Here is a 13,668-nt window from a genome sequence, read left to right as displayed (position 1 = left end):
AACAAAGGTTATGTAAACAAGCAAGTTTCTAAATATCTGGGTTACATGTCCTTTCTTGTAGATAAATCTTTGTGCTTACCCTAGCGAAAGCCATCAGTATGTCACCTGGGATTTGCCCCGACCTTATCAAAGTTATCCTACCTCCTTATATTACTCTCATTATTTACCTACAACGTCAAATAAGAATGTGAATACATAAAAACGCGTTTTATTAACATGCTCCTCGTAAGAAGTGAGTAATGTATGAAGGGCGTCGATAATCATACCAGTCTTACTCACAAGTGTTCATAGAAGTAAGTAATATAAATAATATTATTTTGCTTCTGTTTCTGTTGAATTCGATATTCTTGCGGTGTAGATCGCTAGGTATGATCTCTATAAATGTTTATTATAAACAATGCTTTATTTATTTATTTACTTAATTAAATATTCATGTATAAAATTTGTTTTTAGTAGGTGGTCTATAAAGTTAAAGCAAAAAGATATGCGTCTAATGCTCTCAATCGATACAAGCTTTTAATTTTATGAACAACATAGAAAATACTTTCACTGTTCAGTTTTAATTCTACATCTAAAACTGTTCCATTAGCTTTTGCAGCCCGCTTTAATTAGGTTTAATGCAGATGCAATTTTAATTAGATTCAAAGCAACGGGATAAAAATTACGAGTTGATTAAAACAAGGTTTAAAATTGCCTACACGCAAATAGACAATCGATATTTCATCAATGTCTAGCGGCACTTTGGAACGAGTTGATCAATAACCAGCTAAAATCTATACTAATATTATAAAGCTGAAGAGTTTGTTTGTTTGTTTAAACACGCTAATCTCAGGAATAACTGGTCCGATTTGAAAAATTCTTTCAGTGTTAGATATCTCATTTATCGAGGAAGGCTATAGTCTATACCTATATCATCACGCTACGACCAATAGAAGCAGAGTACCAGTAAAAAGTGTTACAAAAACGGGGAAAATTATAACCCTTTCTCTCTTATGTGCCGCAAGCGAAGTTGCGCGGGTTAGCTAGTAATATATATTATCTGAAACTGAGTTGGATACACTCGACTTATTTTCGAGTTGCAGCTCGTTGTTCTATAGTGAGATATACGTATAAACTTACATACGGGTATGGAAACATTGTTGCGGTCAAACCTTTGATAGATGACTTCAAACGTGTCCCGAGTTTACCGGCGAATCCGCAGCTTAGGCCAGCAGAGGAAAGTGTCAGTACCACACCAATCATAGCAGTGGAGTTTTAAAACTTTATTTTACAGAAAGAAGGCACTTTTGTGACGTTAACTCGTCAAGCTAAGTTCGGCTTAGCCATTACTTATTTATTTATTGAGTTTAATAAAGTAATAAAGCTTGTAACTGGGAAGTGATATGGTGATTAGAACGTGGAAAATGAACATGGTCCAGGGAGCCTTCTTCCGGAATTTTAGTGTTTTTGCGGAACTTAAAGTGTAGTTCCTTATAACGGTAATAAATTATCTGCATATTGTGTGAACCTTATTCTGTTGTATTTCATGTTATTCAATTTCTGCGAAGATTTTATTTAACTTAAGTACTATAAAGAGACTTTTCTGTTATAAAGAGAGTAATGTAGAACTTTTACGTATGTTATAGAACTCCGAGATGAAGTACAATAAAATCGTCGAGTAAATGTTGTCGGGATAGTTCAGTGCGATTGTAGCTCATAACTTGTTGCACTCTTATAAATCTTGTACAACACGATCGCTTGTTGTAGAAATATTTGTTTTAGAGGGCACGATTAACAAGGATTAATGGTAATCTCATCGATAGTAGGTATAATGTATTGTTTTCATTTAATGATATTCCCTAATATTACCTACTCGTCGGTATAGACAGAAAAGAGTCAAAATGTGCAAATAAGTTAGTACTATTAAACTGATCATAATAAAATACATCGGTTCTAATCGATATAACTGTGATCTATATTAAAATTTGTAGGTACGATTTCTGGGAAATATTTCTCCATTACTAAATGGTTCCGAAAGTATATCCCAACTCCGAAAACTTTCGTAAACTTCTAGTTGTGGATAGGTAGCGATATAAAAAAGTAGGCTCTGCTGATATCTACACTCAAATGAATACGCTCGTGTTTTCCTCAAGGAAACTAGGCGTTGGGTTTTTTTTCAATCCGGCCTTATTGTGGCTGTATTTCAATGGCGGTGCGCATAATCATCATGGCTTGTTAGAACAGGTGTACGGATCTCAGCCTCCGCTGGGAAACTACGCATTGCGAGGCTCCGATGTAAAAAGGGTTGGGTACGTGTTGATTTTTATTTTTGTTCTAATAATATACTGAAGGGCCGTCCGGTCTGTAACATGAAAAAATTGAGAGCCAATTAAGACTAAACCATGTATTGTGTAGTCAATCAATATTAACACGACTAAAGTTTGATCATGATAAATAGGCATAATACCGTTAGTTCGATTTTGTAAAAGTTTATATTTAGGTACAAGTTTTATTTCTATACTTGATTATAAATACGCGATTAAACGGGCAGTTGCTTTGTTCTTTAATGCTAATAGAATAAATCTACGTGTTTGCACGTTAATGAACGGCAGTTAAAATGTTTTTTTAGAATACACGATACATTGTACGAGCAACTTGGCGTTTACTCTCATATTATGCAAATATAATACAACCTGCTAGTTATGTGTGCAATAATGAGGTAACCTAGATATTGCGGAATCTAAGACAATAATTTTCTGGAATACTAGAATACTAATTGATTATTATCTACATGCAATTTCGGTGCCGATTTTAATAATTGAGACTGAAAACTATCAAGTTATCCATTCATATCATTGATGTATTTTGTCTTTATTATTCTAGCTTAAGAAAAATCAGTTAATGACGAAATCTTTTAATAAAACAATATTATGTATGAGTAAAGCTACGTCAAAGCGCCTGTGATAAAGTCACTGGCATTATTCTCGTCGTTGAAACTTGCATAAGTACGTTGTGCCGCGCGTGTGCGTCAGGCGCGGTTACCGTCAAACCAATGTTTTCCTCTCGCTACATCTACATAAAGTATTCAAAATACATGTATAATAACACATTGAAACATTCTATTTATAAATGAATAATACAGCTGAAATATTTAATTTTGTAGCCTTTGCCCTTTAGCTACACAAGATAATTCATTCAGGAGTTAGAGGAAATATTTGCCAAAAATACATTTTGTATTTGATCCTGAAATCTTTCATTACAGCCGCTCAAATTAGAGTGGCTTGTCCTTAGATTTGAACGTTGTCAACATTGACGATTACTTGACCTTATAGATTTGTTTTTGAGTTGAGCAGATAAAATGATATTTTTCCTGTGGTGCGATTTGCGCTGTGCGTTACACTTGACTATGATCGATAAGAGTATAATAGCTATATAAATATTAGAATACGAAAATTCGAACTTATAGCACATGCATTATTACAAGATCTCACAACATTCTAGTTTTATTGTTTTGAAAATATATTTTAATTATTCTAAAGTACTACGCCTCGGTTATGACGCGCTGTTACAATATATCTCGGACAATAGTCCAAGCGTTTGTGTAATCTGATACCGGGTGACCGCAATCGGATTTCAGGATTCCCGTGGTTGTTGTCCGTTTCTGATTAGTAACAATAGCTATATATTTTATAGTGCAGTGTTGTTAAGGACTTCTCAATTTTATGTAAATTCCGTTCAACATTTCTGAACAATTTATCACGCCCTATATCCTAATTAAAGATACCTTTATCATACCTTCATCAACAGTCGTAAAGACATCTAATTACATAGCAATTGTTAGTATTGGTTACAAGTGAAAAGTAAAATATCTTTTGTTCGTTTATGCAAATAATTCTATTAAAAATGCATAGGCAATATTTTGACCGCACATCATGTGTGCGACCTTTTAACCTACGAATAATACGATCAAATTTTGTGGTTTTATCCATTATCATCTGTTATTATGTGTGTAAATATTTTATGAAATAACAGGCATTGTAGTTCAGGACACGTGGTTAATGATCGACTGTTGATGGGTTTTGATAAGGCTAGCCTTCGATCACCGAGCATACTTTAATGACTAAACTAACCATTAGTGTCACCCAGACTTACGTTAGTGACCTGACGTCACGTATCGTGTTTATTTCGTACCTAAGTTACTGAAATTCTAGTCTATTTAATATTTATGGCATGTTTGTTGGAGACATGAATAGCTGTATTAGACGAAACAATTAGATAAATGAGTTATTTTACATGAGAATAACATCGAGGTAGAACGCAAGGTTCGTTAGGTTGTGAATTCTATTGTGTCGCTACAAAGTGTGATAGAGTTTAATACTCTTGGTACCGAGAATCCCTACCATGATTTAATCACTCACCTATATTTGTTATCATTATATTCAGATTGCTATTCAATTTGCTTTGTACAAACGCTGATGAGGTACCAAAGTAATTCAAATGAAAGACTCGTGTAGCGCTATTCCATATAGAGAACAATTCCGATTGAATGCTATTCATTAGGTATACTATTAAATAGATGCACATAGACACATATTATTACACATAAATACCGAACAGAAGGTTGAGAGAAGGATTGTGTGGGACACATCTAAACATTCTTATGTAATGTATAAGATTTTTTGTTCAATTTTCTAGTTACCATACAATACCTGAAACGTTCTTTCTAGTGTTATATAGTGATCTAAGTTTTACAGCAATGAAAATCCTCTCCAAACTGGTTTATTAGTTTTACGTGATACGCGGTCATAAAGACGGAGGGAGAGTGAGAAAGATAACAAAGTAATAAATTTCTGTTCTTTATTTGACTTTTTTACTTTGACGCTACAAATACAACAGTGCGATGGTAAGGCGTTGTCTGTCTTAAGTGAATCCACTCCTATTATAAATATATAAATAAATCATTGGATAACTCACATTTGATTCCAAACTAAGCAGAGCTTGTATACTATGGTAACCAAATAACTGATAAACATGCTTATATACTTCTAAATACATACTTATATAGATAATTCACAACCAGGCTCAGAACAAATTCTCGTGCTCATCCTACAAAGATTCTCACTCATTTGCCCCGGGTAGGATTCGAACCCACCGCACGCGGCGCTACGGTTATTGCGGCGGGTTGACCACTTTAACCACTGCGCCAAACGTGCAGTTAAATACTATTGTATATTACATATTCATGCTGTTTAAAATAATTCATTTTGTCACTGCGTATAAAAGTCCTCTCGCCGCGACTGTCTGTTTGTTTGCGATCAACTCGAAATGTACTAAACGATCCTCCATACGATTTTCACCAATGGATAGAGCGATTACCAAAGAGTGTTTAGGTGTACAATTTGTGAAGGGTTGGTAGAATGTTACAAACCTAATTCCAAAAAATACTATTTCTCACCAAACCTTTCGGAATCCGAACTAGGTATCTAAAATAAGTAATTTATCGTGCATAGATATTCGTGTATTTGCACTTAAACGTTTTAGAATTTCCGGAACCTGTTATCTCATCTCGCACCAGTGGCGACGATACCAGGATCCCTCACTTACGTCGAAATGTACCAATTTGCTAAATTGAGATAGCGCTGAGCATTTAAGTACCCGTGTACATCTGTGAACGTTTACGCGTTGATGGTATATGACAACTTGTTAATGGTGGCCACTTCTGGCTCGAAAGCTTAGCTTTGACGTCATTAATAATACGTTTTACTTTAAATAAATAACACAGAGGACATATAAAGTTTTGAATAATAAATACAACCATGTTTCTCAGAAATGTCGGTTCTATACCTCAGCCTTCTTAGGGCGTCCGTGCCCTATCGAAGGTAGTGTAGTTAATCCTACTACGGCGTACCGTAAACTCGAGCCTTTGATTCTTTGTTCGGTAGCCTATCACCTTATCCTTGATCTTTCTAAACCCTACCTTGCCTTATTTATTGTAATTTTCACAACCTGCGTTTGTTTATTTTCGTTTGTATTTAATAAATTTATTAAACTTATATATATCAGTCAGAAGACACTGACGAGTGACATGACTTATCAACGCTAAGGCTTTGAAGTCTTTGTCTACGATATTTCTTTCTGTTATGAGAATAATTTATAATCTACAAACGTTTCGCATTTATCTTTAAAAATTAAAAATAGCGGGGAATGGATCGTACTCTCGAACTTCCCAGGCATACTTCGCGTGTCTTCATGGATTTATATACCTTTTATTTTTCCTCTTATAGTAGATACTCTTATTATACTTAATACTTGTTCAATTTCAATTTTAAATCACTTATAGGTACTTGATACATTGTTTTGCTATTTTCGTATATTTTGTCACAGTGGTAAAACATTAAATTTTTTGTCGTTGATTTTATACTAATGATGTTTGATTGATGTACAGAGGTGGTGAGAGGTAGTAGGGCGCGGGGTTGCAGGCGAGGGCGGCGGGGCGGGCCCGCGACATGACGAGGGCGCGCGCAGCCCGCCCCGGCCGCCATGCAGCGCCTGCGCACTACGTTCAAACGGTCGCGCACTCCCACGCCTGCCGATATGAAGACGCAAAGTAGCCTCGAAGTGCCGAAGCAGGTAAATCTATAATTAATAACCCACCTTACCTTAAATACAAACGTAAACGGTACTTACCTAATTGTTCAAAACAGCGTCTCTTAACGTTATCCAATCCGAAAACCTTTAAAGCATCAAACATAATAAATTCAAGGACCCTCTTTAATTATAAAAAAAACTTTATTAATGCTAAAGATAATAATTTCCAAATAGTGAGGTATGGTCGCGGGCCGTAATACACACGCACACGTAGCTCCATTGGTCTGCAGACATCAGGTTAAGAAGCAATGTTCTAAACAACATGGTCAATACTTATCTTTTATGACTATAGAATTTTCCCCAGCAGCGTTATACGAGGACTATGATAAAAGAGGTTGACACGTGTCTTGTCTTTTATAAGTACACGATAAGGCTCGCGTCGTGCTCCCTTTGTTTGAAGTTTGACGGGCGTCACACGCAATGCCGCAGATGACTGATTGGCTTACCGATTGATGATGGACGAGTGAACCAAGACTTATATTTGAAAGCTTGAGAGTTCGATTATAAAGCCACAATATTTACGGCTGTATAGGCCTCTCTGTTAAAATAAATCCGTCACATCTTTCTGTAAGACAGATATAGTCGACTATGCTAGCTTAGGACAAGTACCTATAGGAATCCTTTAGCAGATTTTCCTATTTCGGTTTTCGAGACAAATTCCTTCACTATTCAATAGTAATTATATTATGTATACTAATATTTTGGAGCTGAAGAGTTTGTTTGTTTGTTTGAACGCGCTAATCTCAGGACCTACTGGTCCGATTAGAAAAAATATTCCGGTGTTAGATAGTAGTTATCGAAGAAGGTTATAGGCTATATATCATCACGCTACGACCAATAGGAGCAGAGTAAAACTAGATTTATACTTCTAACCTTATAGATAAATAGGAATCATTGTGTTTTTCGTGTATCACTGATGTATCTATTATTTGTCCAGGTCCGGTCGGCTTCGTTCGATGAGATCCAATTGGAGGCAGTGCGCGGCTCCGGCGCAAGTGTACTGCTTGCGGTCCCGCAGCATGGCGGTCGTAGTCGCTCTTTTGACTCCGCCGGATCAGATGACTCCGGCACTTATCTCGAGGTAAATAAATCCATTAGTATAAAATACTTATAGACTAATTACAGCAGTGGCGTAGCGTGCATTAGCGGGCCCCGTATAAAACAATGTTTGGGGGCTCTTATATTGTTTGTGGGTAAAGATTTTTCACAAACATAAAAAGTATCATTAAATAATAATAAAAAATATAATAATTATTATTAGTTTTTTTCCTTACACACTTTTGGGGGCCCCCGTGGCCCGGGGGCCCCGTATAATTGCATTATTACATACGGCATATACGGCGGTAGCTACGCCCCTGAATTACAGCATAGCAGCATTTTGCAAGTAAAAATATTTTTCAAGTTACCTTTTTTGCTTGGTACATTCCATTTAAGAGATGTCTGCTGCAAGTGAATAAGATAACAAATTAAGAAATATTTTAGGTAAATAAGAGCCAACAATATTTCTCGCTCATAATATGCAACAAGAAAACTAAGAGTTAACTTCATTTTCTGTGTTTTCTTGCTAATTTGTCTGACACAGTTGCTTTGCCAAGACGTAAGTAGCTTGTACGAGAGTGAATTAACAAAATCATTAAAATTTGATGACGTTACTTCATTCCAAGTTCTTTAACTGGGTCATTTGCAGAGTGTCTTACTTAATACTTTGAGTACCTATGACTACGCTTCTTTGTTCTTACATCATGCGCGAAAAACTTTTCCATGGGTTTAGACTATTCTAGTTCACAAAGTATTCCTTACATTCAATTTTATGTTAAATTTATCGTAGTGTAAATTACACGTTTAGAAGTCATTCATAATTTACATTTTTATAGTAAAAGCCGCAGTGAACCAATATTACAATATAATAATGACATGGCGTGCCTAAGTACCAACTCTTGTTTTAAAAGCGTAAATCATGATTTAAAGCCTTTTGTTTTGAGAGGAAAAGCAGTCTTAACTTGTACTTGCTTAATGGCCGTTGTAACAAGTTAATGCTGTGAACAGTTTACTTGAAATTTGAAACGGAATATGGAAATAGATGAAAGGGTGTAAAGTATGCACATCCTTAACTACAGAGTTTACTAGATATAAAATTAAGGTCGGCATGTAATAAAATAATGTTTATAACATAATGTGATAATGTTTTATTTTGGTGACAGGTTCCGCGTCTATGGTCTCGTCGTCGGTCAGGCAAGGGGACGCCGCCACCATGCGTGCACTGCCGGCACATGGAAACGTGGCTTGCTCGGCGCAGCGAAGAGCGGGTCACTCCTGAGCGTGCTTTCGCGTCTTCCTCTGCGGAGGACGATGACGATGAAGATGAGAGCGAGGTGGAAATTCCACAAGTGCTTCTGGCTCCACCGCCTCCCCCGCGGACGTACCTGCCACCGCCGCCGGTGCACTCGCCGCCCCCCACACCGGGCGCACCGTCATTCGAGTTGCAGCCTCCTGTCGATGAACCACCCATACTCCCACAGCGGCGGCGATCCATCTCAAGACAAGAAGCGTTTTTCGTCGAACCTACCGGCAGTTCGCTCGAAAACGTCCGAGCATCCGAAGAGGAAGCCGCCCATGCAGCAAAAGATTCACTCGTACACGATATTTACCTAGCAGTTCCTGAACTAAAGCGCGACCGCGCCGCGTCTGTAGATTCGTGTTTTTCGAAAGTTTCCGGTGGTGCTAGAGCAGAGCAGTTGAACGGTACGGGAAACTGTCTTACTGTTCCCGGAACCGGACTCAGATCTAGATCGGTAGATATAGTGTTGCCTACAGCTGAACAGTCAAGATATAAGGCGTTAGCGTTAACCTCCGTGCAAGTACAAACGACTTCATCTAATCAAAAGCAAGAGCAGCCTCCTTGTCAACCCGTGTCAGCCGTTGAGCCCAGGTCAGTCAATTGCGTAATATCATTAATTAAACCGATTGATGTCTTCTTTGGTTATTTTTTTTTTGCGTTTATAAAACATCTGTTTGTTTATGTGTATGTATGAACCCGTTGGGGTAAATTTGTATCTGTACAAACTGTAACATTTGTTACTAAATACTAGCAACTATCTGCATCCTTGGACAGCTACGATTAATCATATTACATTAATCTTTTACTTACGCTCTAAAATATGATGATTGAAATAAGTATTAAATCATTGCAATTTTACGAGGTGGTTTTAACACAAAATCAGCATCTACATCAGCATTCTCATGAATCTGCTAAATAGTAGGGAATAAAAGCAGCATAAATAAATAAACATTGTTCAGTGTAACGGCAGCTCGTAGATTTGTAGTGAAGATAATCTGATCGACGATTTTGTTTATCTGCCGACAAATTGATTATATACGAGCCACTGAGCGCGTTCTTTAACAACTTTTTTGCAAAGTTGTTACCGAAAATACTAGCGGTTTTATAGTCCATCAACGATCAACGATTAACAACAATCTTCTTAGTTAAAGAATTTATTTATATTTGTTAATCAACGGAAGTGTGGAATAACGGATTAGCCACATTTATCGATATATATATATATACATATATCTATAAGTAGGTACTGAAGTTAGTCAGTATTTATTTAAACAAGAATGAAAATGGAATTGGCCACATAAAGTGAAATAATAATACGAAACCAGAGCAAAAATAGCCACGTGAAAAATGGACCAAGTTCTACGAGCTTTTAAAAGCTGTTGCGGTATTACAAGAATAAAATATTTACCGACAATATTACATTACATTTTCTTGTCTTAATAACTTACAATTTATTAGATAACAGACTTTGTTTTCGGTGCTCTAGGAATAATAATGAAATATTGCGAACATAATGAATCATGATTGCGAAACGTAGAGTTTAGGATCTTAACATTGTAAGTGAACAGCTAAGTATATAGTTTTGTTTAACTGGTATATAAAATGAACATTATATTCATAGTTTTAGTTGGTGTACTCAATTTAAAAGTTAATATGCACACGAATTTGTAAATCCCAAATTGTCGATTGTAATTTTCAATTATTTAGATATAGATTCTTGTTGCGGGAGTTGTCTTTTCGAATTTGAAATAGTAGGTATTACAGTCATAGAGCATCTCAAGTAATGCCTGACGACAAACGTGCAGCTATAATCTGTGCTCTAGCGAGGGCACTACCGCACCGACCGCAAGGGGAATAGTTGAGAACATTCCGCAGATGCCACGGTTGAATAGTGTTCTGCATTGAACACGTACCTACTTATGGTTATTGAATGAACCGCGAATGTCTACCCAACCGCACCATTTTAAGTGGTAAAAGAATATTGCTACAAATTCCACGTAAGATGTACTTATTCCTGAGGGTTGCCACCCATACTATATTTGAATAGTATCATACCACAATTCAGTCAGTTGTAATAAAAAACGAATATTACTGTATGTATTTTCACTGATATTTCACCTGTCGAGCTTTTTAATTACACTGACTACTCATTTGACATCTCAAGAGCTCTCAGCTGATCATTTTCGTGACTCAAAGTTTTGTGTTCAATGACGTTGCAAAATATCGTTGTCTATATGACGCTGTGCTAAACAGGCTCTATTTACTACTTCAGCTGCACCAGGACTGCGTTGTGTTAGTAGAACAGAATTTGCACTCAAAAAGGATCCTATGTCAAAGCTTCGGCTTCGTGCATCAAATTGGTTGTTAGTCAATGAAGGAATGCACATCCTTTACCGTAAACAACACGTCGCTAAAATTCTCTTAAGCACTAAATTCTGAACGAACCTCTCTATCATGAATACAAAATTACTAGTTCGTTGGTCCGTAGGTACTATGCACGTCGAAACTATAAAATCTATTGTGACTTTAACCGTGTGGCCAAAAGTGCTTTTAAAGTTCTTCTATTCATTGGTGCTACACTTCTCGTTAAAAGCTTACGTAAAAACCTTTAAATTGTTCTTTTATTTTCAGGCCAGCGTAATAATGTGTTGTCTTTGTAAGGTAGCTTAATTTACATATTAAATCTCATTAGGTTTTTAAACGTAATTCTAGATGTTAATATTGCGACGCGTATATTTGAATATGTAAAATGAAAACATTTCGGTGAGGTTGTTATGCAAATATGCCTACTTAACAAATTTATCATTTTAACTTGTAGGAAGGTAGATTGAAACATTAAACATTCAGAGGAATGTTGCAGTTCATAAAACCTTTAATAGACAGCCGCCGGCGTATTCATTTCCCTGGACCTAGGTATGAAGCGTGTCAGAGTAAAATTAATATTCCAGGATTTCGGCTGAGATATAACTATCTACCGTCTACGAAGAGACGAGAGCCTCCAAGTTACAGGTTCTAAATCTAAGCGTTTAAAGCTGACTTTTGAGCCGGCAGTACTCATTTGCACAGGCTTGCGCACGCCCCTAATGAAATATTACCGAATTCATGGAAACATTTTGTGTGATGTATATGTGGCTTGCGGTTGACGTAGTTATTGAGTTCTCAATGTGATGTCTCGGCGGCAGACTTGTCAATCAGCGCGTCTCACTTGTCTCCCACGTAACATACAAAGCTTGTTAGTTCCTACGTCAGTTCGATAAGTACTCTCACATATTATGTATGGTTTGAAGGAATCGCGAACGTACAAATCCCGATGGCGGAAATATACAATAAACAGATATTAATTTTTATGTGTTTTAAATTGTTTTACTAATATTGTGGTTTTACTTAATCTTATCAACACTATTCGTTGTGTAGTTTAGTATACGCAGATTTATACAACTTATAGATCATAAGCCATCTTTTAAATAATAGTACTAGGTCTAACTTTATTTATTAAAGTATCAAGTCGAATACAACAGTCAATAAAATAAACTCGAGCAAACATTACTCCGTTTATATGTAAGTCAGTTCCCAGTATCAATGAGCGAGCATTTCGTGAGGAATTCGTAAGAATGTGAGGAGGAAAAACGTCAGTGAGACAAAGAAAATTGTTTGACTATCAACGAACCCTTTCTGGTGTTTGCTTACATTTTATCTCACTATTATCCTCAATACTACGACCGCAACCCTCACACATTTACGACAGGTTTATCATCTATCTTTGGAGTTTAACCCCAACAAAATATTACGTTATAAAAAGGACGTAAATGTAATATTTTTCTTTTGCTTATATGACATTATTACTTTTAAGCTATTGAGTTAAACACCTACGCGTCTTCTTATACCAAATAAATGATATAATATTAAGAAAGAATCTTTTTGTATTAACTAACGAAATCTGTGAAAAGTGTCCAGGGTGTGTAGGTGAGTGTGTTGTGTAGTGAGTGACTCCTCCAGTAGCTCATTGAGAAAAAAGAAAAATACTTCTTTGAATAAAATATCTGATAGTCGTCAAACAGCTAGTGCTACAGATAATGTCACTATTTAATCTGTCAATTGTAAATATAAATTGTCCACCAATAGAATTATTAACCGAATTTTAGAGTATAAACTAGTTAAATAAAATATAATGTCGTGCATTATATACTCATGTAAATAAATGCATTGTAAAGCCTGTACAATGTGCGGGCATTTTGTGTTATTTCTCTCTAATGAATAGAATATTCTTTACGCTGCTAATATGATGTGGTAACAACTAATGCCGCTAACGAATTAGGTCAATTACGCGTTCGGTTTGGAACCCTGCACTATAATGACGATAATCTATCCTGTTACATTAGATCAGAGATCAGCCATGCGTCACTAAATACGCTTGCCAATTATTTTTGAAATAGCTAGTTTTTAATGTTAGATAGTTAACGACAGCCGCGCGGATCGATCTCTGAAGTTAAGCCACTCTTGCCGAGGTTGTTCTGTGTATGGGTGACCATCTTACACATATCGAATTCCTCCGGGTTTCGGAAGGCACGTTAAATTGTGGGTCCTGCTGTCATTTTCGAAGATCTTTGACAGTCGTTAAAAGTAGTCAGAAGCTTTAAAGTCTGACAACCAGTCTTACCGAAGGGTATCTATCGTGTTATATCCCAGGATACCCAGGTAACTGG

The 13,668-nt window shown here is 36.4% G+C and overlaps 1 protein-coding gene across 5 annotated transcripts in view; it reads left to right on the top strand.

Moving 5' to 3' along the window:
• rdgA (retinal degeneration A) overlaps nt 1-13,668 on the top strand; it is a 117,556-nt gene that overhangs the window by 35,741 nt on the left and 68,147 nt on the right. For 4 of the 5 annotated variants that reach the window (XM_076116892.1, XM_076116891.1, XM_076116888.1 and 1 more), the window contains exons 3-5: nt 6,425-6,609; nt 7,565-7,708; nt 8,829-9,556. The exons of the other annotated variant lie outside the window; for it this stretch is intronic. In XM_076116892.1, the coding sequence (XP_075973007.1) occupies nt 6,520-6,609; nt 7,565-7,708; nt 8,829-9,556 (962 nt within the window). In that variant the 5' untranslated portion in view covers nt 6,425-6,519. The remainder of the gene's footprint in view (nt 1-6,424; nt 6,610-7,564; nt 7,709-8,828; nt 9,557-13,668) is intronic. 5 annotated transcript variants of the gene reach the window in all.

The sequence above is a fragment of the Anticarsia gemmatalis genome, chromosome 7, assembly GCF_050436995.1.
Source record: "Anticarsia gemmatalis isolate Benzon Research Colony breed Stoneville strain chromosome 7, ilAntGemm2 primary, whole genome shotgun sequence".
NCBI classification, from domain to species: domain Eukaryota; kingdom Metazoa; phylum Arthropoda; class Insecta; order Lepidoptera; family Erebidae; genus Anticarsia; species Anticarsia gemmatalis.
Note: the sequence above shows the minus strand (reverse complement) of the source record. Positions and strands in the feature narration are given on the sequence as shown.